General features: G+C 41.3%; 1 protein-coding gene across 5 annotated transcripts in view; it reads right to left on the reverse strand.

The window, feature by feature from the left end:
* rps6kc1 (ribosomal protein S6 kinase polypeptide 1) overlaps window positions 1-25,642 on the reverse strand; it is a 198,681-nt gene that overhangs the window by 26,381 nt on the left and 146,658 nt on the right. For all 5 annotated transcript variants that reach the window (XM_069931317.1, XM_069931316.1, XM_069931319.1 and 2 more), the window contains 3 exons: window positions 24,677-24,809; window positions 13,955-15,697; window positions 13,573-13,662 (listed from right to left, as the gene is read on the reverse strand). In XM_069931317.1, coding sequence (XP_069787418.1) covers window positions 13,573-13,662; window positions 13,955-15,697; window positions 24,677-24,809 — 1,966 coding nt within the window. The remainder of the gene's footprint in view (window positions 1-13,572; window positions 13,663-13,954; window positions 15,698-24,676; window positions 24,810-25,642) is intronic.

A 25,642-nucleotide genomic window follows, 5' to 3' on the forward strand; every position in this document is an offset into this window, starting at 1 on the left:
AGGTTCCAAAAAGAGAATTCCGTTGGTTCAGCTCAGACGACTTCTGTTGTGCTTTGTTCACTGCATCACAATCTACAGGCCCTTAATTTGAATAATATCCAGAAAATAATCTAGCAATTGGGAGAGATTTCATGGTTGAAATTCATCCTCTCTTGCCTGTACCAAATGAGCGATGTATTGACTTGCAAGGATTGAACGCCGCTCCTGATCTCAGTTTCATTGACAAATTGAATAGCATTTCAGAAGCATTTTGCTCTCTTAGCATATACAACAGTGGAGAAATTTCTTATCTCAGTTGTTCCCTTATGTATAACCTATTGCCTCAAGCACGATTGCTGATGGTCATTTGCCACACCTTAATGAGGCTGCCATAAAGTGTACAACAGGAACTTCATATAAAAATACAGCATTGGCTGTTCAGAGTAGGAGAACATACTAACATTATCCCCTCCCCACCTCCACTAAAAAAGAGAAGCCTGGGAGAGGACCACACAGGATAGGAAAACCACCAGCCTGTGCGGGGCTCAGTGGCTAAAGGATTCACACCAGGCTGCAAGCTGCTGGCGATCGGATTCGAGAAGCTAGGGACTGGGACTCGTGAGGGTGCTGATAGCGAGCAGGGCACTTGAAGGGCTGCAGGTGATGACAGCTTATTAGCAGCATCAGGGGTTCAGGACAAGGGGCCAAGTTGATGACTTGATGCCTCAAGATCAGTTTCACCACTGAAATGGTCAAGAAGCTGTGTGACTACAGAAGTTACAGGGGAGCAAGAGATGACGGCATCAGAGGAGGTTGTAAGGTTGATGGACACTCAGTGTCTCTGAAGGGATTCTCTTTCTTTTCTCGATGGTGGCACTTGACTAGTGGCACCTCTTTATGTGCCTTTACAAATTGTATGCATTTAGTGTACATGATAATATTGGAATCCTGAAAGGAAAAAGAAAGGCATAATGTAAATACAAGTTCTTTTCCTGAAATAATTCTGGAACTTACATTTTCCCCAATCTGTCCAGAAATCCATGGCAAGCATTGACTACAATGCAAAAGCATCCCTGATATTAATCTTAAAGAAACTTTTGCTTAAAACTATTTTTGTTTATACCTCCAGGGATTAATTTTATTTAACTGAACAAGACTTGTTTTTGCTTATTTTGAGCCACTTTTCCTTTCAGGAAATCCTAGCAAGTAGCTCTGAGTGGCAAAATAATGTTTTTATGAATGCTACTTGTATAATTTTAATCAGAACCTGCTGGAAACTGTATTCTGTTATTTTGATAAAAGCGTGCCACTAATTTTTAGTGAGTTCTGCTCTGCCTTGGCTGGACAGGATGGGACTGAATTGACAAAGACTCTTTCAAAGTCAGCTATTTTAGCCAATTTTTCTTTGTATGTTTTACATTTCCATCCTATGATCTACACTTTACAGGCTGTGCATCTTATGTACATGACAATAAAAAATATCCTGAAAGGAAAATGCCTGCATTATATTTCAGCTGCCATTGTTTTGACCCGTCATAATCTGCTAAAATCATTCTATCCTTTCTGGGCTCTGAGTTTAACCAATTTGCATGGAGTTTCCAAGTCATCATTATAAAATTAGAAACGCAGTTGTCCCAAAGCTAAGCTAAGGCAATAAACACAGCCTTCTCCACGTCCATATTGCATTACTAGTACTTTATTTTACTCTTTATTCAGACAATTTTCTATATACACCCAATTTTTTTTTCTCTAACTTCCATTTACTTAGCAATTTTCACAATTAAACTTAACAAATTCCCTTTGAAAGGCCAGAACAGTTTAGCTTAACTTGTTGCTCCTTATAGAATTAACAACAGGTCAGGCAAGATCTTTTCCACTAAAGCTTTATCAATTATTCATTGGGTTCTTGTCCAGATAATCAAATTTTGTTATTTCATGTGGGACCAAAGCAAGCCTGAGTGTGTAATTCCCTATTCCATGGTGAAAATATTGTTCAATATGGGGACCTCATGAACCCATTTGCGTTTACATTGGCATTTTGAAACCATCCAGCTGTCAGGTAAAAGGTAAAATTACCTTACGAACATCTCTTAATATACTGAGACAGAATACTATTTTATGTCTATATCTTTACATTTTTTAAGCTCTTTTAGATGGAGGATCTGGCAGATGTTGAAACTCAAAAAGGTGTGCATAAATTGCAAATTTCTCTCACTAATATCACAAAGTGACATATTTCCTATTCCTGGATGACACTATTGGAGCTCTATGGTTATTAGGATATTTACTGTGGATATAAAGGCATATCGTACATCAGCAGTTCCTTCCAGCTTTGAATTCCAACAGACGAGGTCTTTAGCAATCTACTTGCAAGAGGAGATCAACATTTCAATCACACAACCAGATTAATTAGTAGTTCCTTGATGTCCTCACCTTTGTCCTTGATATAATATTCACTTATATTTAGATCCCTTTAACAACCTTTCAAGCTTGCCAAGTATAAAGCTCAGCTTGATTTTCAGAAGAATTCCAATAGATGCTTCTCTCAGCAAGGCTTCTAAAAAAACTTAGGAACCACAAAAGTCACAGGGTATAGCTTGGCCCACACCCCATTACTATTCATAGTTACATAGGTTAATGTGAGTCAATCCTTCCTCTGAACAGGACCTCTCAGTGCCTCAAGATCCCTGCACTAAAATCTGGATGCCCATAAACTAGAAGGAAGATCATAGATTTGCTCCCACTTCAATCTACTGATTTCTTTTGGGCCTCTTACTGTATACACAAAGGTAATTGAACCACAGAACCCTACAGCACAGAAAAGGTTCTTTGGCCCATTTACTCCCTGCCAAACTATTATTCCCATTGGCCTTCACCAAGACCAAAGGCTTCCATACCTCTCCCATCCATATTTCTCCTAAATATTGAAAATGAACCTGCATCCACCACTTGCACTGGCATTTTGTATTTCTGGAAACTTTGATATTCCAATTTTAATGTTTTCAAAAGAATATTGCACATTGTGTTTGAGCAAAATAACAATCCTGCTCTCTCCCATTTTTAACCTTGGTAAAATTATCAGCTCACATGATTAATTGTACTTCCTTTCAACCTGATTCCTTTCCCAGGCAACACAGGTGGAATTTTCTCTCTCTCTCTCTCTCTCTCTCTCTCTCTCTCTCTCTCATCTACATGCAGGATAATTTGGTTTGGCTTTTCATAAACTATTTCAAAAATATCTGGATTCTTGCCTTCTAGTTGAAATTATACTAATTTATTTATAAAATCAGAAAAAAATCCCCCACAAATTTGTGCAAAGTAGTGCTTTATAAATTGTGTAAATTTATCCAGCAGCTGAATTAACACTGCATCAGGGCAAAATCTTGATTATGTGGTTATACCTCTGAAGCAAGAGGGATATCAGTCTATTCTCAGTTTTTATAATGGGCTGATAACACACATCTGTAGGTATTTGTTACATGAATGTAGGTCACTAACAAGTTATTAATAGTACACACTACAAGACAAAAGAGTACAAGGTCACCTTAGATTACTGCGATGGCCTGTCATCTGAAAAATAATAATTTAAAGGGGAGGAGCAGAAACAGATTTAGAAACTACTAATGTTCAAAAAGCTAATGTCAAAATCCATAAATAGAGCAAACTTGATCTTATAAAAATGTTTTTATCATCTTGAACTGCCACACTTGCCTCCTCCAATCTTATTTATTTCAAATACTGTATAAACATTGATTATCTAAAGCTAGAAGCTGGACTTGTACACCTTTCCTTCAAGTTTCGGTAGATCTGGCATTTTTATGAATATAACATTACAGATCCAGAATTAATGCTCAAACTGGGACCTTTCAATATTTTCAAAGTGGAAAGTCAGAGTTAATGGGCTTTGTAACATTTTCTGTCCAGTATAATTTAATTCAAGACTATTGTGCCAACTGTTCTTTTTCGTGAACATTTGTAATGTGCACTTTCCTGACAGTAATTTCACTAGTGGTGCGTGACATCTCCTGCAGGTTCCTTGCTGTTATTACAGCTCTTTCCTAAGACTATTTGCCTAGTCCATCTGATACTTGCTGGTTGGTGTAGATACAATATGTGGACATTATGGATTGAGGGGTCTGTTTTAGCAAAACAGACCCCTCAATCCATAATGTCCACATATTGTATCTACACTAATCCCATTAACTTGCATTAGGTCTGTAGCCTTCTAGGACTTGGAAATTCAAGTATATGTTTAAATGTTGAGCATCTATTTCTGCCACTTCTTCAAGCAGTGCATTTCAGATTCCAAAATCCTTCAGATCTTCTCTAAATATAAGAGGGGAGTGTCAGGCTGGGTGCTTTTCTGATTGGAGGACTGTGACCAGTGTTGTTCCTCAAGGATCAATGCTAGTTCCTCTGCTGTTTGAGATATAAATCTGGATGAAAAAATAAGTGGTTTGGTTAGTAAGTTTGCAGGTGACAAAAAAAATGGTGGAGTTGTAGATAATGATGAATGTAGTCACAGGATATTGATCAGTTGGTAAATTGGGCAAAGAAATGACAGATGGACCTTAATCTGGACAAGTGGGAGGTAGTGCATTTTGGGAGATCAAATGTAAGAGGGCAGTATATAGTAAATGGCAAGGACCCTTAGGAGTACTGATGTACGAGAGATCTTCAGGTTAAAGTCCATAGTTCCCTAAAAGTAACAATAAATGTGAGTAGGATGCCATGTTTGCCTTAATTATCAGGGCATTGATAAGGAAAGTTGGGAAGTCATGTTGCAGTTGCAGAAAACTCAAATTAATCTACATTTGGAGTATTGGGTGCCCATTTGGTCACTAGATTACAGGAAGGGTGTAGAGACTTTGGAGAGGATGCAGAAAAATTCATCAGGATTTTACCTGGAATTGGAGAGTATTAGCTACAAGGAGAAGTTGGAAAAACTTTTCTCTGGAGTGTCAGTGGCAGAGGAGATTCTGATAGATGTTTATAAAATTATGAGACACAGAGTTGGGTAGATAAGTCTCTTTCCTGATATGGAAATGTCAAATACTAAAAGCCACAGGTTTAAGGTGAGGGGAGAAAGTTTAAAGGAGATTTGTGAGGCTGTGGCAGTGCACATCTCTGATGGCAGGCGAACTGGATCCGCATGTTATTGTCATGGCAGCGGAGCAGCCACGTCAAGATGGCGCCGCCCTGATTGTTTTTTCCGCCGGCCGGGTCAGGTCCACATGCATGTGGGGCAACATCGTGACGTGGTTTCCGGTGCGAGGGTGGAACTTGCCCGTGGCCTTATAAGGCACAGCGTGGGAAGTTTCAATAAACAACTGGAGTGCAGACGAGCCCACCGAGTACCGGTCTCATTCCTTTGACTCCATTTAGTTGCCACTACATTGGTGACCCCCAACAGGTCCAGATGACTCTGGACTCCATATTACGGACGCTGCAGCAGTTAGTGCAGTCGCCCTTAAACTCCCCACTTTCTGGATGCTTTGACCACGCACTGGTTTTGGACAGGCAGAGGCAAAGTTCCAGATGAAGCAGATTACCTCGGACTCCACCAAGTACCACCATGTTGTCAGCGCCCTGGACCAAGAAACCATGACCAGAGTGGACGACCTCATACATAACCCATCAGAGGAAGGTAAATACTCTGCTTTGAAGGTGCTCCTCATCAGCACCTATGGGCTCTCTAGATGCCAGAGAGCAGCCAGGCTTATGCACCTGGACAGCCTTGGGGACAGAACGCCATCCGCCCTTATGGACGAAATGCTCATACTGGCAGAGGGCCACAAGCCCTGCCTCATGTTTGAGCAGGCATTCTTAGAGCAGATGTCCGACGATGTCCAGCTTCTGCTTGCAGATCCAGATTTCAGCGACCCTCGCAAGGTTGCAGTGAAGGTGGACATTCTCTGGCACACCAAAAGAGAGAAAGAATCCGCCATGAATCAGCTAATGAGTTCCCAGACAGAGCAGCAGCCCAAAACCCGAACAAGTGGTGAACAGCCTCATCTTCGCAGGCCAACAGAAGCACCAGAGGTGGTGTTTCTACCACCAGCGCTGGGGGGGGGGGAAAGCTCACAAATGCAAACAGCCCTGCTTGTTCCCGGGAAATGCCCAGGCCAGCTGCCGCTAATGGCTACAGCAGCTGGCAACACAAACAGCCTACGTGTCACGGACAAATCCATGTGCCGGTGTTTCCTCATCAACACAGGAGCATGTTTCCTCATCAACACAGGAGCAGAGCTCTACATCATCCCACCGACACCTTTAGAGACCTGAATGTGCCCACGAGGGCCAAACCTGTGGGCAGCCAACAATACTGCCATTTAGACCTTCCGCACACGGCGTGTACTGATATCCCTTGGCGACGAGACATTACGCTGGAATTTCACACTGGCCACAGTGGAGAAGCCATTCCTCAGTGCAGATTTTCTCTAAGCTCTCAGCCTGCTCATGGACCTCAAAGCTAAATGCCTGGTGCAAGCCCAGACATTCCAGATGATCCAGCTCGTGGCCAGCAGTGTTAGGGACCAGAAAATGGCCACCGTTACCACTTCCACTGACAGGTACAGCATATTTTGGGCAAATTCCCATCTATTCTCAGGCACTAGTTCACATCCACCATGCCAAATATGGTGTGCAGCACCACATTCTGACACAGGGCCCATCCTCCATGTGAAGGCCAGACCAGCTGCAACTAGCCAAGGAGGAATTCAAACGGATGAAAGAGCTGGGGATCATCCATAGGTCCGACAGCCCACAGGCTTCCCTTCTCCACACGGTACCCAAGGCCACAGGGGGCTGGCAACCTTGAGGGGACTACCAGCGCCTCAACAATTCAACCACCCCAGACCGCTACCTAGTCCCACATATACAGGACTTCATGGCTAACCTGCATGGCAGAGCCGTTTTCTCCAAGATCAGCTTGGTGCAATGTTACCACCAAATCCCCGTCCACCCAGACGACATCGAGAAGACGGCCATCATCACGCCCTTCAGACTTTTCGAGTTTCTGCACGGGCCTTTTGGACTTAAAAATGCAGTGCATTCCTTTCCAGTACCTAGTGGATGCAGTGGGCAAGGTCCTGGACTTTGTTTTCATCTACCAGGAACCACCAGGAGCATGCTACCCACCTTCGCAAACTCTACTCCTGCCTGGCTGTCTTTGGCTTCACGGTCAACCCAGCGAAGTGCCAGTTCGGCCTGGAGGAGATCTATTTCCTCGGCCACAGGATCACCAAGGACAGGGCAATACCATTTCCATGGAAGATGGAGGTCACTGGGCAATTTTTACAACTGCTTTATACCTCCATAGCACAAATCATGCACCCTCTCTTTGCCATGATGACCTCCAAATAGAAAGACTTGGCCTGGAGCTAGGAGGCAGCCACAGCTTTTGAACGGCCCAAAGAAGCCCTAGTCCACACCACGCCACTGGTCCACCCCAGAACTGATGTCCCCACCTCTCTGACAGTCGACGCATCAACCACAGCAGTAGGGGGCTTCTCGAACAGCTGGTCAATGGACAAATGGAGGCCACTGGCCTTCTTCAGCCACCATTTGCGCACCCCCCCTTTCCCCGAGTTAAAACACAGTGCTTTTGACTGGGAACTCCTATGCCTCAGTCAGGCGTTTCCACTACTTTTTTGAGGGCAGACCTTTCACTGTCTTCACTGACAACAAAGCCCTCACCTATACATTTGCAAAAGTTTTCAACCCCTGACAACACCACTTGGCATACGTCTCAGAATTCACCGCTAATATTCAACACTTCTCCAGCAAGGAGAACGCCATTGCAGACGCCGTCTCAAAGTGGTGCACATCTCTGACAGCAGGCAAACTGGCTCCGTATGTTATGGTTGCAGCTGCGGAGCAGCCGTGTCAAGATAGCGCTGCAGGGATTGTCTTTTCCGCTGGCCGGGTCATGTCCGATTGCGTGTGGGGCAACATCGTGACATGGTTTCTGGCGCAAGGGTGGGACTTATCTGTGGCCTTATAAGGCGCAGAAAGGTAAGTTTCAATAAACAACTGGAGTGCAGATGATCCTACTTTCAACTCCGCTTAGCTGCCGCTACAAGGCAATCTTTTTTATTTACATGCAGAGTTGTAGGTGTCTGGCATCACCAGGAGAGGTGATGGAAATAGACATGAGAGCAATGTTTATGGGATATTTAATACAGACACATGAACAGGCAGGAAATGGAGATATATTGAATTAGCTATTTTGACATCCTGGATGGCGCAGATAATGGTGTGTTAGAGCACTACATGACATTACATACAACTCTGAGATTCTTTTCCCTGTGGGCGAGGCAGAATTACCACTTAATGGTAATGCAAAAAAACTGACTCAATGTACACATGCAAACAAATAAAGGAACGTAAACAAACTGTGCAAAACAGAAAGGAAAAATAATCAATAAAGTGCAAAAGTAAAAGTCCTTAAATGAGTCCCTGATTGAGTTTATTGTTGAGGAGTCTGATGGTGGAAGATAGCAGCTGTTCTTGAACCTGGTGGTCGAATCTTGAGGTACCTATACATACTTCCTGAGAATAAAGCATGTGCTAGGTGCAGTGGATCCTTGATGATTGGTGCTGCTCATCAATGGCAGCATTCCCTGCAGATATTCTCAATGGGGAGGATGGTTTTGCCAGTGATGTCCTGGGGTGTGTCGACGGCCTTTTGCAGGGATTTATGATCAGGGGTATTGGTGCCCACACACCAGACTGTGATACAGCCAGTTAACACACTTCTAAAACATATCTGTAGAAATTTGCTCAGGTTTCTGATTTCATACCAAACCTCCACAAGCTCCTGAGGAAGTAGAGGCACTGACGTGTTTTCTTCCTGATGCCATTAATGTGTTGGGCCCAGCAAAGATCCAACAGTGACTCCCAAGAACTTAAATTTGCTCACCCTCTCCACCCCCAGTGATCGCTCAATCATAAACCTCTGTTTTTCCCTTCCTGAAGTCAACAATCAGCTCCTTGGTATTGGTTACATTGAGTGCAAGGCTGTTGTTGGGGCACTATTCAACCAAGTTTTAATCTCCCTCCTGTCTGCTGACTCATCGCCCCTTTCTCTACAACCCACTACCGTGGGATCATCAGCAAATTTGCAGATGGTGTAATGTAGTCGATAAAGAACATCCTGATGAATGCATCTTTGTTGTCCACTGTCCAGGTGTTCCAGGGCTTTAAATAGAGCCAGTGAGATGACATCTGCCATAGACCTGTTGCTACGATAGGCAAATTGGAACTGATGTGACTTAATACCAGCCTTTCAAAACACTTCATCACTGTTGATGCGAGAGCCACTGGTTGATAGTCATTTAGGCAGGTTACCACACTCTTCTTGAGCACAGCTATAACTGAGCCTTGTTTGAAACACACCTAATGTACCACACCTGGCCAGAGTGAGATATTGAAGATATCCATGGATTCATTGGTTAGTTGGTTAACATACATTTTTAATACTCAGCCAGGCATTCTGTCCGGACCGGATGTTTTCCTTGGATTCACTCTCCTGAAGTGCCTGATTCGTATACAAATCTCCTATAACACATCTTAAACCTCTCGTCATGGGAAAAAGATATTTTATTGTCAACCCTATCCATTCCCTTATAACAAAGGAGGAAAAACCCAACACACAACCCCAACCAACCAATTTTCCCTCGCAACCGCTGCAACCGTGTCTGCCTGTCCCGCATCGGACTTGTCAGCCACAAACGAGCCTGCAGCTGACGTTGACATTACCCCTCCATAAATCTTCGTCCGCGAAGCCAAGCCAAAGGTATCCATGAGGTTGCCCCTCAACCTCCTCCACTTAAGGGAAATCAAACCCAGCCAATCTGCTCTGTCATTACAACAGAAATGCTCCAATCCAGGCAACATCCTCATGAATCTACTCTCTCATGCAATCGCATCTTCAAAGTGGCAACCAGAAGTGCACAAAATACTTCAAGTGTGCCCTAACCAATGTTTATAAAGTTGCAACATGCCATGCTTGTCTTACATTCTATGCCACAGGCAACATAGGCAAGCATCCTACATCTTCTTCACTACCTGATCCACCAATGCCGCTGCTTTTAAGGACCCCAAGGCCTATCTGTTTATCAACATTCCCTAGTCCTTATCATTTACTCTACATGTCCTACTCTTGTTTTCTTTCCTAAAATTTATCACTTTGCATTTGTCAGGATGAAATTCCATTTACTGTGTCCAACTTTCCAGCTGACTAAATGGAGAAAAGCTACAGAAAGCTGCAAGGGAATTGAGGGGTGGGGAAGAGGGGAGGGAGATGAGGTGGGGTCCTTGTGCTTGAAACACAAAGTTAGCAGGTAATAAGGAGGACTTATGGAATGTTGGCCCTCATTTCAAGGGGACTGGGGACATAAAATCTTACTACAACTATTGTGACAGTGTATGGAATACTGCAAACAAATTTGACCCCCCCCTCCCACCCCCACTGCTAATTAATGAATAACATTTCCTCAAAGGCAACTCAAAGAATATTCACTAGGTTGTTCCCATCTATGGAGAGGTTTTCCTACAAGGAAACAGTTTAAACGATTAGAGAGACTATTTAATGAAGTTGAGAAGAATCAGAGGAGAACTTATTGGAGCACACAAGATTTTTAGGGAGCCAGACAAGATCAATTCTGAGACATTGCTTTCTCTCATGGTTGAGTCCGGGGCTGGAGGGAACAGTTCCAGTAGAAGGGGAAGCCATTTACAACTAAGATGAGGAAGATTATCTTTTCAGGATATTCTTGCTCACAGACATATGGAACCATATTTAAGAAAAATAGATTTCCAATCAATAACAGAATCAAGAGTTATATGAAACCATGAGATAGTGCAGTTGAGAAATGTCAGGTTAGTCATGATCCTATTGAATGGGTCAAAAAAACTGAATAGCCTACACCTGATTCCTCGTTCTGTTGACTAAATTAATGCGCTGACTGTCCAAATTACTGTCAGCACAATCATTCCTGAATTATTTTAGAATCCATTTTATGACACTCAGCCTTGCGACTGATGAAATAAACAGAATTTGCAATATCTTTCAAGACAACAGCACCAAACACAGTAAGCAAGAATAGTGGGGGGGAAACATGAGGGGACAAAATAAAATCTCATCTGGAATAAAAGGAATGGAAAATACCTAAAGTACAAAAGTATAGTATATATAATATATAGTATCCAAAATAATTCCGTGAATGTGAGCTTGTGTACTGTAAAACTGGGAAGCAAATGAATACTAAATTAAGGTTAATTGGTCAGAAACACTGTTCTTACTCTAGTTTTTAAGATTATATTCTGAACAATTCATGGAAATAGCATTGAGAAACAATGTCATGTTTCCAGGTTTTATTTGGAAACCAAAAGGATAAACAAATTAAAATACAGCAAATTATTTTTAAAATGTGAGGTAAACACTCCTAAAATGCAAAATTTAATTCTCAAAGCATTTATTCTAAACCATGAAGGAATGAAGAAATGCATTAGACAAATTAAAACACGTTACTTTTCACCTCAATACCATTAAAAAAAAATCAAGCAGCAAATTCTGCAAGAAAAACAACTGGAATCATTTAGCAATTTAAGCACCATTTATGATGATACAAATAAAAATAAATCAATGTTTAATGCATGCAAGAATTGGTTACTCCATGTTGTCTGAATTTTTTTTTTACTTTTGCACTTTAAAATATCTCTTTTAACCCTTTCCTTAGTCATGGTATAAATAATTATACAAAATTAAATACTGATACTCCAACTCTTCCCAATTTCTGTATGCTTATATTATATTTTATTTTTATTGCATAAAATTTCCCGATTAAAATATCTATTTACATTAAATACTTTCTTGTGTAACACCCTGTGATCACAACGTAAGTTTATGTTTGTTATTGTGCAATAAGTGATTTAAGGAAATGTGGGAATTATTCAGATAACAAAAACAACAGCATTGCAAGTTAGATAAAATTGCCTTCTTATTTATTGGGAGGTAAATTCTACTGCTCAAAACAATATTTTGCTTGTTTTATTCCAGTTCCATATCAATCCATTTTAAAGCCCCGAACCTCCAAAAATGTGCATAAAACCAAAATATTTAATGGGAAAATTGCACATTTCCTGCCAGAAAGCTTTCTAATAAATCTCCTTGGGGACCTGAGGCCTATATGCACCTTGACAGGCATCCAATAGGGTTTCCCCTTAATTTTCTAATGTGTTTGAGCAGAGTCCAATTATTATTCATTTACTTCTTTTCAGCCTGATTTGCTTTTAAACTTATTGCGCCATTCTTGTTATTTTTATGGGCCAGCATAACTCATGTTGAATGCTTCCTCTCCTAGTTTAGATCAGCCAATAGTAGCCCTACACCATCTAAATCTTCTCATACAATTTTATTCCAGACTTATTATGGTTATTGACCACCGCCAGTGGGCTGATAACGCCTCAAACCGTGCATCTTGGCGCCTCACAGTTTGGCGGGCAGCAACCTCCTTTGAAGAAGACCGCAGAGCCCACCTCACTGACAAACCCCAACCAACCAATTTTCCCTTGCAACCGCTGCAATCGTGTCTGCCTGTCCCGCATCGGACTTGTCAGCCACAAACGAGCCTGCAGCTGACGTGGACTTTTTACCCCCTCCATAAATCTTCGTCCGCGAAGCCAAGCCAAAGAAAAAAATTATGGTTATGGTCAAGAACGTCCAAGTTTATAGCAGTGACTTCCCCATCTCTAGGATCCAGCTTCCAGCAGTTAACACCTGAAATGATTACCTGTAAGCAATACCATTGGGAATATACTAGTTTAAACATAACATTTGTGGGTTTATAAAAAAAAAACTCTTGAAAAGAATTTAGAGAGCTACATTAATAATTTCCTTCATACTCTGGTATTGGACCAGAAAAGAAAAACTAGTTTTTATCTCCTCTGTATTTAGTTTATGAACGAAACAGTTGGAATAAAAAAATTATGGATATATCATGATGGAAACATGGCAGCTAATTTTAAATGCAGCTAGTTGGCTTAGAAACCAATAGGACTGGGTTGTCATTCACAATTTGCAGCCCAAGCTTAATGGCACTCCATATGCCCTTAACTCCTAGTTTCTATTGCTTGGCCTTAATGTTCTCAACAAGAATCCCTGCCACAGACTTTCTGAAAGTCAATGTACACCACATTCATTTCATTTCCTTATCTCTTCAAAATATCTCAGATTTTGCCATCTTTTCTTCTAACACCTCTGACTGCTTGCAAGTATTTTCTCTTCATTTTAATTTAATGTTCCAAAACAACATCTACATATCCCTCTTCAAGTTTAGCAACTTACTTTTCAGGGGAACGGAAAGTACAAAGTTTTTGTTTTAAATGTGCATTTTTTCATTCAATAGAAATTTACATAAGTAAATGCTTTTTAGAAAATTATAAATTCAACCCCATGTCACACTTTTTAATTACAAAAAATGCTTTGCATACCAAATGGACTACACACATAAAGAAAGGTATGTGGTTTGCATAATGCACAGAAGACAAGGAGTACAACGTATTTCATATGCAACTAAGTGTTCTAACCTGGGGCACAGTACATTTTCTCTATGGCACTGCTGTCATAGGAATCGTCAACCTCGCTCCATCTGCTAAAATATGTTAGTTGAATGTGTCCTAAAAACAAAATGACATGAGAAATCAAAACAATTTTTTCCTACATTTTCTGCAGAAGTGAACTGTAATTATTCTTTTGCAGCTAAAAAAAAAAACAGTATCATTAAGAATAATGGCATCATTAAGCACTAGAAGCTATTACTGTGGGTGAATTCACTGCACTGGAATTGAAGCTTCAGACAGGAAATGAAGATACTAATTATAGGATAAAACGCCTACTCATTTAATTGGAGGCAAGTAAGCAACAGAAAGAGATATTAAGGAAAAAAATGCATTTGCAAAAGTTCCTGACCTTTATCATCCAACAAGATGTTGTTTGGGTTCAAATCATGGCATATGATTCCTTCGTGATGAAGTGCATCAAGGGCGACAACCATCTGTGCTGCCCAATGTTGAATACAACTCTCTGGAATGCGAACATTGGAAGCTCGCATATAACTTTCTTCCAGCTCTTTAAATATGTGTGATACTAACTTATCTCCGTTTGTCCTTGTGGTAATATTATTTTCTCCTACTGGATTGTCATTGATGCTCTCTGAATGTGAAACAATGTCCTGAGTTCCTTCATCACAGGTGCCTGTGTGTTCTCCAAATTCTTTATCTTCATGCGAGACTTCTTTCTTGCCCGTAACAACTTCTTTCATTGTTCTGGCGAGTTCTTTATGATCAGAATAATCTTCAGCTGTAACAGTTACGTAAGACCTAATAGGATCATGTGATTGAGGAGTTTTTTTATTGCTGTACGTCAAGTCCAAGGTGCTACAAGATGCAACATTTATACATGATGTATTTTCAGTTTGGGTAATGGGGAATAAAGAATTAACTTCTTTGTCAGCAGGAATGTTGGCATTGAGTCGTTCACTTACATTTTGTTCCTCTCTGTTCTCAGAAAATTGTAATTGCTGCCTGGAGACTTTATCTATGTTTCCATCAATAGAGGCTTCTTCATCATCGAGTAAAATCTGTCCCAGTGTTTCTTGAGAATTCATACAATGGTCAATATTGTAATTAATTTGTAAAACATCAGGTTTTTCATACAGCCTATTCTCTGGAATATCACCGTCAGTCACACTGAATTTATCAAATAAAACCACTCCAGCTGCTTTGCTGTCCTGTGAAGCACCTGGTAAATTTACTAATAGATCAGGCCTCCCCTCCTCACTGCTGCTTGTATCTCCACATGCTGCATCCTGGAAGGAGATGACTGGTACAGAATCATTGGAAGATCCTCTGCTGTCATCATCCAGTGCTAAGGAGTCAGTGGAATCCAGTTTAATGTGGCCAGCATCAGAATTACTCTTGTGATCAATTTCAGGCACCAGATTAAAAGCTGGTGCAGAATCATTTTTTTCAGTTTGCATTTTTTCTCCTGGGTCAAGATTTACCAATTCATTTGTACTGTCCTTGCTGTCAATTCTGAAAAATTCCATTGGACTTTTTTTAGATAGATTTAGTGATTCAGAGGTTTTGGTAGGACTAAAGGCATCCATGTTAATATCCTCAGTAAAAAATCGAAGCTCCTGCATTGTAGTAGGGGAACAAAGACTGTCATTACTGAGGAGGGAATGTGATCTTGTGGTCATTCCTATGTCTGCAGATCTTCCGGGCACATCTTCACAAACTGTTGGAAAAGTTTCAGATGAGAGACTGTCAGGTTCTTCCTTCTCCTGTTCATATTCATGACACAATGTAAGATAGCTACTAGTGCATTCGCCGTCATCTGCTTCAGACTCGGAGGATGGCGATCCTAATAGTTCATGTGAATTGTCTGAAGCATCCTCGTCTAGGGCACTACTACTATCCTGTGAACTTGAAGTCAGATTGCTGTTCATAGGTGGGTCCTGAAGCACATTTCCAAGGTCACTTGTCCCAGAGCCGACACTGCTGCCCAAGCCTTCGGTGCCCAACTGGTCCACAGTAAAATCACCTCGTTCCGCGTGTGTTTTGAAGCCAGATGTGCCTGGACCCGATGATTTAAAGCTTTCCTCGGACATTTTCTGGAGGAATTTGCAAATGTACGACCACAGTTTACCTCCTAAGTTAACAAATAACAAGCAAAAACAAAAAGTGACTTGATTTTACAAATTCTTTTTTTTTATTCTATCCTTGACTAGATATCATTAAACAAACTATCAAAATGGTCCTGGTCCAGACATTTTACAATATCATCTGGAGAAACACAAGTAATATAATATTTTATTAACTTGAGGGAATGCTAATTTCATGCAATGACTTCCAGGCAAATTCACAAATTGGAAAGAGCATGCTGGGAAATCATGCAGCCATTTGGACAGCAGAGTGTTTAGCTGGGGCTCTGGGTGCGAGAGCTTTATACAGCTGCACCCTGCTCAGCTTTCTCAACAAATGGCAGAGTAAGCATCCAACATCTACAGTTGTATCTTTATACTAAACAATCCACATGCTCACATTCAAAATGCTCCTTTAATAATGACCAAGAGAACCAACATTAAAAACTCAAATATTGTGTCTTGCCTCCACCACAATATATTGAAGGAGCCTTGTTCTCTGAAATATTCTGAAGTATTGTGGGTTCACACAAATCTACGACATCTACGTATGAAATCTAAGAGCAAGTAATGTTCTTACTTTAATCCTGTTAATGTACCTAAAATATTTTGTTATAGAAAGCCTATTATTATCTGCTTCACTAAGGCACTAAAATTATTCTGAGCATCTGCACAAATAACAGCAGCCCACATGAGCATCTAGTGCCATTATCATGTTCAATTGATCGTGTTTACTGTGCCAGATTGGAATGCAGGTATAAGCTGGCAGCTTTTACTTAATACTCCTCTAAGTGCTTGAATTGTAATGATTTAATTGCTACTTTAAACCCAAGTGCACATCATAGCTTCCAGCATATCAAACAGTGCCTTTGTAATAAGGTTTTACTAAAACTAAAGATGTCATTCCAAATGTCCAGGTTCTCGTCCAAAGTGCTTATAATATTAGGTAGCTTTATCAGAGGAGACATTAGGAGTTGTTCTTTCTTTTTGAATTATATTTATTCCCTCAAAGCCTTTCTGCTTCTACATGGTTCTCTTTGGAAAACAAAAGAGTGGGCCATCCTTGGCTGAGTTTATTTGGACTCCCTCATTGAGGTTCCTTATCTGACAACAGCCAAAAAACAAAAGGATGATGTGTGCTGGGAAATTAACAACAGAGACTACAATAATAATAGGGGCACACTTCCTCATTTGTATCACATAAATGGCACCTTGGTCTTGGTCTTAGTTTTAAGAACTTATAAATGTTCTTAATAATGAGGGGCACAGGTATAGGTGCAGTTAGCCGAATGCTATTACAGCACCAGTGATCCAGGTTCGAATTTGGAAGGAGTTCGTAAATTCTCCGTGTCTGCATGGGCTTCCTCCAGTTTTCTTCCGCCCTTCAAAAACGTACATGGTTGATAAGTTAATAGGACAGCATGGGTTTCAATGGTTAGAATCAACTTCTACTGTGTTGATAATAATTATATATATTTTTAATAAACCTTCCATACTTACACATTTCTTCTCCATTAAATTTCAAACAGAAAGTTAACATAGTGACTATTGTTAACTTAATGCTATCAACAGCTCTGGTGCAGAGATTAAATGACTTGAACTATCCGAACTTATTTCTTCAAATGTCCAGGTTCTCAAAAAAAGTGCTTATAATATTAGATAGCTTTATCAGACAAGGCATTAGGAGTTGTTCTTGGCAATTTAAAATAAATGACATCTTTGATTTCATTTTTACTTTGCTTTTTGCCCTCTATACATTGTTTCAAATTCAATTTCACTTTAATTCACCCATCACTCATTTGTAATCCTTTCCTCGAGCCTTAATTCTCACTGGTAAAGGAAATAGACCACCTGCCCGCCTTCATTATGGTTCCAGGTGTCCTGCTGCCTGGACTGCACCATAATCAGCATAAAATTCCAGCTGTTAAGAAACACCAACCTGCCTCACCTGATCCACCTCCATTTCCCTCAGTCCCACTTCAGTCACCCAGTAGCCCCCCCCTCACTTTTGAGCCCTCTGTCCTCCGTCCAGTGTCACCTCGGGCCCATTTGTAGGCCCTGCACCCCCAAATGGCACTTACCTATGGATTGTCCCAGGATCCATAGGCCGTGCGCTGCCATGCTTTTTCTTGCATCATCACTGTTTCCCCATTCAAACCCTTCTCCCTTGAAAATGGGTGGGCTAATGGCTGTAGTTCTGCCATGCCTTGAGACACAACGGAACAGGTGCACGAGCCTGCTGTGTGACGTGCCCTAATCAATGTCAGACAGGGCCAATGGGAGATGGCAATGGGCTGCGGACAGGGAAAGATTGCGACCATTCAGGAGGGTGGAGGGGAGGTGCTGAGCGGCTGTGGTGAGCGGTAAAGGATCGATTATCGATTATCGAGTATGCGCCTGGGGCCGGTGTCTGCAGCACGCAGTGTGAGCCTGGAGTCGGTCTCCGCAGCATCCAGTGTGCGCCCGGAGCTGTAGGTCACAACCCAATCTGTGTGGACTGGGTGGAGCCTGCTGCTGCCAATGAGTGCGCAGGATAGGTAGCCGATGGGTGTCTGCTGCGGCTGTTCATGGTGTCCGGTGCTCAGTGTGGGTGCCTGGTGCTGCCGATGGGTTCCCAGAGTGGGTGCCCAGTGCTGCCAATGGGTGCCTGCTGCTGCCAATATGTGCCTGGGGAGGGTGCCCGCTGGTCCCTGTGCCTTCCCGGAGCATTGACCCTGCAGGTCCTCTGTTTTGGAAAGTTGGAAACGGTCACTCTATTGGTACTGTTGAAATTCGCATGTGAATAATAGAAATTAGGAAAATGCAAGAAGCATACTCCAGCAATGTTTCAGAAGAGGTTTTCTGCTATAGTTGGTTATTGTTTGCATAGGTGCATTTGGACTCAGACTGGAAGGCCCCATTACCATGCAGTATCTATTTTTTTTCCCCCCAAACACTGCAGAAAATAACACTGCTCTGTAATTGTAGGTGATTCATAGTGATTTTGATTTCCCCTCACCTACTGCCCCAATTAAAATATGAAAACAGGGTGTTGGACGAACAAGACATGGAAAGGTCAGATCTTAATGCTATGGGGAATATCAGTGATCAATGGTATTTATTTGGAATGTGAAGGTTAAAGTTGCACATTTAACATCATAGCCATCGTACCCATCAGAACCAAGATTCCCTGTACATAATGCTATTGCATTTCACTCGGAAATATTTAGGGTTGCTTCATAAGTACAATAGAAAACTTTGAATATACAAATAAGATCAATTTTCCTACAATGGGTGACCATTCTTAAATTATCAGATGAATTATCATGTTGAGACATAACAAGTGCAAATGCTGGAAATATGTCATGATGAAGGGTTTCAACACAAAATGGCCACAGCTTTTCACTTGCCCTTGCGCATAGATGCTGCTCAACCCACTGAGCTCCCCTAGCAGATTATTTTTTTTATTATTATGATCTTTCTTATTGATAGCAAATTTTTCTTAAAACAGCATCCCTTACAGCATTCAGATGTTGTTTATAGAACCATAGAATGCCAGCACAGAAACAGGCCCCTTCAGCCCTTCTAGTCTGTGTTTTTTTTGTTGCCTAATCCCACCCAGTCCATAGCCCTCCATACCTCTCCCATCCATGTACCTATCAATATTTGTATTAAATATTAAAATTGAGCACACATTCACCACTTCAGCGGGCAGCTCGTTCCACACTCCCACCACTCTGTGTGAAAAAGTTCCCCCTAAACTTTTCCCCTTTCACTCTTAACCCATATCCTCTGGTATGTATCCCATTTAACTTCAGTGAAAAATGCCTATCTACATTTACTCTGTCTTTGCCCCTCATAATTTTAAATACTTCGATCAAATCTCCCCTCATTCTTCTATGTTCCAAGGACTAAAGTCCTAACCTATTTAACCTTTAAAGGGTGGCACAGTTGGCACAAGGCAGCATGGTTGGTGTAGCGGTCAGCCGAACGCCTTTAAAGCACCAGTGATTGAGACTAAGGTTCAAATCCCACGATGTCTGTAAGGAGTATGTGCATTCTCCCCATGTCTGTATGGGTTTTCCCTGGGGTCTCTGGTTTCCTCCCACCATTCAAAATGTACCAGGGGTTGTAGGTTTATTGGGTGTAAATTGAGTGACATGGACTCGTGGGCCAAAATAGCCTATTACCGTGCTGTACATCTAAATTTAAATTTAAAATTCCCTGTAACTCAGTTCCTGAATTATGAATGGGAGTTATTGAATAAGTAAACAGAATAGGAAAAAGGCCATCTAATATGCCTCCTAGTCAAATGATTAGCCAGACTTCAAATGCTGAATAACCAGCATCTCTAGATTATGCATCTCAGTATGAGAAGTTAGGATTATTGACCTCTTGATAAAGCAATAATGAGGCAAATCACTACTCAGAGGTTCAGCAGGCCTGAGCTCTGCATAGGAGTTGCCTATACATAAATAACAGAGCAGTGATTCTATCCCCACTGTCCCCATCCATTTCTCACCTCCATGGCACAGTTTTCTGCTGTATTGGGGCTGTCATGAAGAAACTCCTTTAAGAATCGACTTGCATTCAGTGTCTGTGCAGCACTAAAGCAGCAGCTAAGAGCTCTGCAGGCAGATGCCACAGGGAATGAGCCCAATATTATTTTTGCACACATGCCTTCAAAAATCTACTAATTGGGGTATTCTAAATTCAGTTAACAGCAACTTCTGCATCATTTTAGAGACATTTATTTTTTTCATTTGCAGGAGGAAGGAGTTGCTAGCTAGATCAGCAATGATTGTCCATTCTTAATTGTCCCAAAATAATCTTCCAGGAAGTCTGTGGCCATAAATTGAAATTCAGCCATTTTTTGGTACTGGGCCAGGATCTAAATTGGGCAACATGTGGAGAAAAAAGTTGAATATAATTTAAACTCACCTGCAAATACATGCACGTGTTTCAGCTACCTGCAGTTACCACATCATTGCTGCAATGAGCACTTGGAGGCTAGTCAGCTCTTATAAAGTTTTCTTCCTGGCAGCCATGTGCAGTAAGGGAGACAGAGCAGAGGATACAGTCTGTATGTCAGGGAATCCCTCCCACTTCCCCAAACCTGCCCAAGATGATAGAGAGGCTGAAACCATGGTTGGATGCAGAGGTCCGGTCACTTCTCAGAGCTCATGATGATACCTTTAGGACAGGGAACAGGATGGCACTAACATCAGCCAGGGCTGAACTCTCCTGTGCAGACTGGAAGGCAAAGCAGGGATACACACAGAAAATGTATGATATGTGGCAAAGGATCAAGACTATAACAGATCTCAAGTTAACCCTTATGAATTAAAGACAACGACACCTCCCTTCCTTCCTTCCGGACAGACTGAATGTCTTCTATACATGGTTTGATAAGAACAGGATGACGGTTGAGGGGAGAAGAACTCTATCCAAGGCAAACCCACACAAGGCAGTGAGACCAGACAACATACATGAAGGACTGTGCAGACCAAGTAATAGAGGTCTTTACAGACATCTTTAACACCTCTCTGCAGCAGTCCATTGTGTTCAAGAAAGCTACCATCATCCGAGTACCCAAGAGGGCAACAATAACAGGCCTCAATGACTACCGCCTTGTGGCAATGACCTCCATCATTATGAAATGTTTTGAGCATCCAGTGATGGTAAGCATCAAAGCACACCTTTCACAGACACTGGACCCATTTCAATTCGCCTATAGAAGAAATTGTACTACAGACAATGCTATTTCCTTGTCCTTTCACTACGTCATGTCCCATCTGCACAATTATGCCTCAGTCACCAAGCTACTGTTCATCAACTTCAGCTTAACGTTTAAAATGATCGTACACAAGAGGCTAGTGGAGAAACTGTCCTCAATGGTCTTTAACAACCCCTTCTGTAACTGGATTCTGGACTTCCTAATGGAAAGATCAGAGTCTATCCAAGCCAGGAGCAGAACATCGAGCACTGTCAAGCTCAGCACTAGTGCACCTCAGGATTGTGTGATCAGTCTACTCCTGTTCATGCTACTGACCCACAAATGCATTGCCAGTTCCAACTCCAACAGTGACATCAAGTTTGCAGATGACTGAGGTTACCAGAAGGAAGCAATTTTGAATATGTGATTACAGACACAATGATAAAAGATTTATAACAAACATGTACATCAAACTGCAAGAGAAAGAGAACGAGAAAACAAGCTGTAAACCCAAACAAAAATGGGAACAAGATCTAAACATAAAGATAAAGAATGAAACATGGGAAAAGCTATGCTCCAGAACTATGAGAAATACAATAAACACGAGGTTACGCATGATACAATATAATTGATTACAAAGGCTATACACCACGCCCCAAAAGTTAAATAAATGGGACCCAACAATATCAGACAGATGTTTTTGTTGTAAGAAGGAAACGGGAAGATACAGTACATGCAATTTGGGCATGTGAGAAAGTGGAAAAGTTTTGGGAAGATCTAAACCAGGTATTAAATAAAATCACAAAAAGCATCATACCAAAAAACCCAGAGATCTTCCTTCTAAGTAATATAAGAAATAAAGAACTTGGACTCGATTTGGATGAGGCACAAAAAAGATTTATTATGATAGCCATAGATGTAGCAAAAAAATGTATTATGTCAACCTGGAAATTAGAAGATAGCCTGAGAATACAGCAATGGTACATAGAAATGAATAAATGTATTCCATTGGAAAAAATAACATATAATTTAAGAAATAACATCACAGTATTCGAACAAATTTGGGAACCGTACATGGAACACAACAGAGAAGTCCTACCACGGACCTCCACCGCCTAAAATGACAGAAGGAGAAGACGACGAGATGAACTGACCCAGTATGTAAAAGTAGAAGACACAAATTTCTTGTTTATTTTCATTGTATGACATTGTTTAATGGGTTTAATGTATCATATATGTTGAACGTTGAGTGGGTGGGATGGGGGGGGTGAAGGAGGGAGGGAAGGGAGGGGGGAAAAGGGGAGAAAATGACACTGTATATTCAAGAGGGAAATGTTTGTGTGTATTTTGGTTAGTATGGTTCATAGTGTGAAAATTTTTTTTAAAATTTTTAAAAGTTTGCAGATGACGCAAATGTGGTTGGCCTCATCAGCAACCAGGATGAGTCGTACTACAAAGAAGAGGTGAAAAATCTCGTGATATGGTGTGAGAGTAACAACTTGAGTCTCAACAAGGACAAGACGAAGGAACTGTTTGTAGATTTCAGGAGGACCTGGAACGACCAGCCTCCATTACACATCAATATCTCTGTCGTGAAGAGAACCAAGTTCCTTGGAGTTCATTTGACTATCATGGACACACATTTCCTCATTTATCAGGAAGGTGCAAAAGCAACTGCACTTCCTGAGAAGACTGAAGTGGGCAAGGGCACTGACCACCATTATATTAGACTTCTACAGCAGTGGTTCCACTCACACACCACTTGCAGTAATCCCTATGTCATCGGTGCTGAGATTAGTAAGGGATTGCTTAAGGTGGTGTGTGAGTGGAAAGGGAAGGTTGAGAATCACTGCCCTAGACCCAATTATTACTGAAATATTTTGCTTGAGAAAATGGTCATTGGCCCATTTCCTTTGAAGTTAAGAAACCATGCGCATAACGAGTCAATGAGCTACGATTAAAACAGTGGTTTTCAAACTTTTCCTTTCCACCCACATACCACCTTAAGCAATCTCTTACTAATCACAGAGCATCTATGGCATAGGGAATACTTAAAGTGGTATGTGTGTGGAAAGAAAAAGGTTGAGAACCACTGTTCTACAGGAAGCTTCTATGGAGAGCCTCCTGGCCAACTGCATCACAGTGTAGTACAGCTGCTGCAGTGAAATGGATTGGAGGTTAATCCATAGGACCATAAGAGTGGCAGAGAGGATCACTGGAGTCTCCCTCTCCTTCATCGATGTGATCTGCCAGGATCGTTGTCTGAAGAGGGTGCGCAAAATCATTGAGGATCCCTTCTACCCTGCACCCAGCATCTTTCAGCTGCTCCCATCAGGAAAAGAACACAGGAGGATCAGAGCCAGCACCACCAGGCTGAGGAACAGCTTCTTCCCACTGGCAGTGAGAATGGTGAATGACCAAAGGACCTGCACATACTACCCACCTGCGACTCTCATATCCATGAAACAATATTTATTTATTTGTATCATTGACATATTTGTCCTGCATATGTATTGTTTGTCTGTATGTGAGATATGTCTGCGTGTGTGTGTGATTTGCACCAAAGACCGGGGAACGCCATTTCGTCAGGTTGTACTTGTCCAATCAGATGATAAACTTGACTTAACCAAGCAGTTATGCTGCAAGTGGTCAATGCACCAATGATCAAAGCATCTTGCACTGTACTGTATAAAGATGCTGCCACCTTTGTCAGTAACACTTGTATACAAAAATGGGAGTGCTTAAGAGTGTATCTAACAATAGCTGTGGGCCATACATAGACATCCCAATCCCCATTGGACTTGCAGAGAGGTTTGCTTCTTATTTTTACAGTGAGTGAAAAACTCTGGGTACATTTCTCAGTCCAGAGATCCTACATGACCTGCTGAGAAGTTCCAATATTTACTCTACTTTATTTCAGATTTCCAACATCCAAAGAATTTTGATTTTCACACAGCACATCACTATTTTTTTAAAAGAAAGCAGCCAATACCTGCTAGTAAATATGGAAACTGCTATACACTACCTAACTTCATTTGATCATGACTGGTGCCAGGCAAATGTCAGTCATGACAAGGAGAATCACATTTGGAAGTACTGGACCTGGATCTCAATGGCTAGTAATCAGACTTGTGTTGACAGTGAGCGCAACCTGGTAGGTATTTCTAATCACTAGTTCTTCCACATGAATCAATTAGCAGTCATTTTATAATGATCAATGAGGTTGAATGCTAAAGTTGAAACTGAGTTTCCAAATCATCTCAACTTCAATGGAAAAAAGATCAATACCCACCTTCTGCATGCTGCAACAAAAGAAAGATGGAGTCGTCAGAGACTATCTGCTTCTTTAGTTGTACCATGTTAGGAACACAGTGGGGAATGATGGTTCTTTTGTTCCTGCTGCACTCGCTGCTTTTCCTCAGACTCTGACAGAGAACAGAAAGGTCAGTTGTACCCTCTGCTGCTTTAGAACATGCTGCGCTCTGCACATCAACACTAGACTAATCTATTTAAGCTACTCTGTGCTTTTGGAAAACCAGTTAGTCCTCTTCATCTTCTCTTCAGTGCCCCGAGCTCCCCAAGGCCTAACTGATGGCATTTGGCTGCTCTCCAACACACAGAGGATGGCACTAAGGTACTATTAAAATCAATTACATGGGTCAATGTTTTTATTTGCTTCTCTGAACAAAGTCATAAGAATAATACATTATTTTCTTCAGAACAAATTCCAGCAGTAAATTATACTGAAAACTATGCATCCTCAAAGGTTTGCAAACATTTTCAGTCTGTGTTCGGGTGATCAAGATATCCTTATCTATTCAAGTTGTATTAATGCATGATTCTTCAGGCCTTTAGTATTTTTTCCATATAATAGAATATTTTGCATACATAATGAAATATTTCACATGTAAACAGCCATGAGAAAGCAACTAAAAAGAACATAAATAATAGTAGCAGGAGAAGCCATTTCATCTCCTTGTGAAAAATCCTCAGGCTCTAAAGTGGGGTGATGATCAGTGGGAAAATGAGTAACTAATGATGCTGAAGACCATGGTATTCTTTGAGCCAAGAAGTGAAGTGCAGCATGGCCAGGAACCAGTGATCAGGTGCAAGGGATACCATGGTTATGAAGGATATCAGGAAAGTGTGAGTGTGAGTTTGTGGGGTTGGAAGGAGTGCTCTTTCCTCTGGCTCTACATTTAGTTGTCATGGCAGTGGCTGTTTAAGAGCAAGCCAAACTTGGAGAATTACATGGTAG

Source organism: Narcine bancroftii, chromosome 4 (genome assembly GCF_036971445.1).
Source record: "Narcine bancroftii isolate sNarBan1 chromosome 4, sNarBan1.hap1, whole genome shotgun sequence".
Classification (NCBI taxonomy): Eukaryota; Metazoa; Chordata; class Chondrichthyes; order Torpediniformes; family Narcinidae; genus Narcine; species Narcine bancroftii.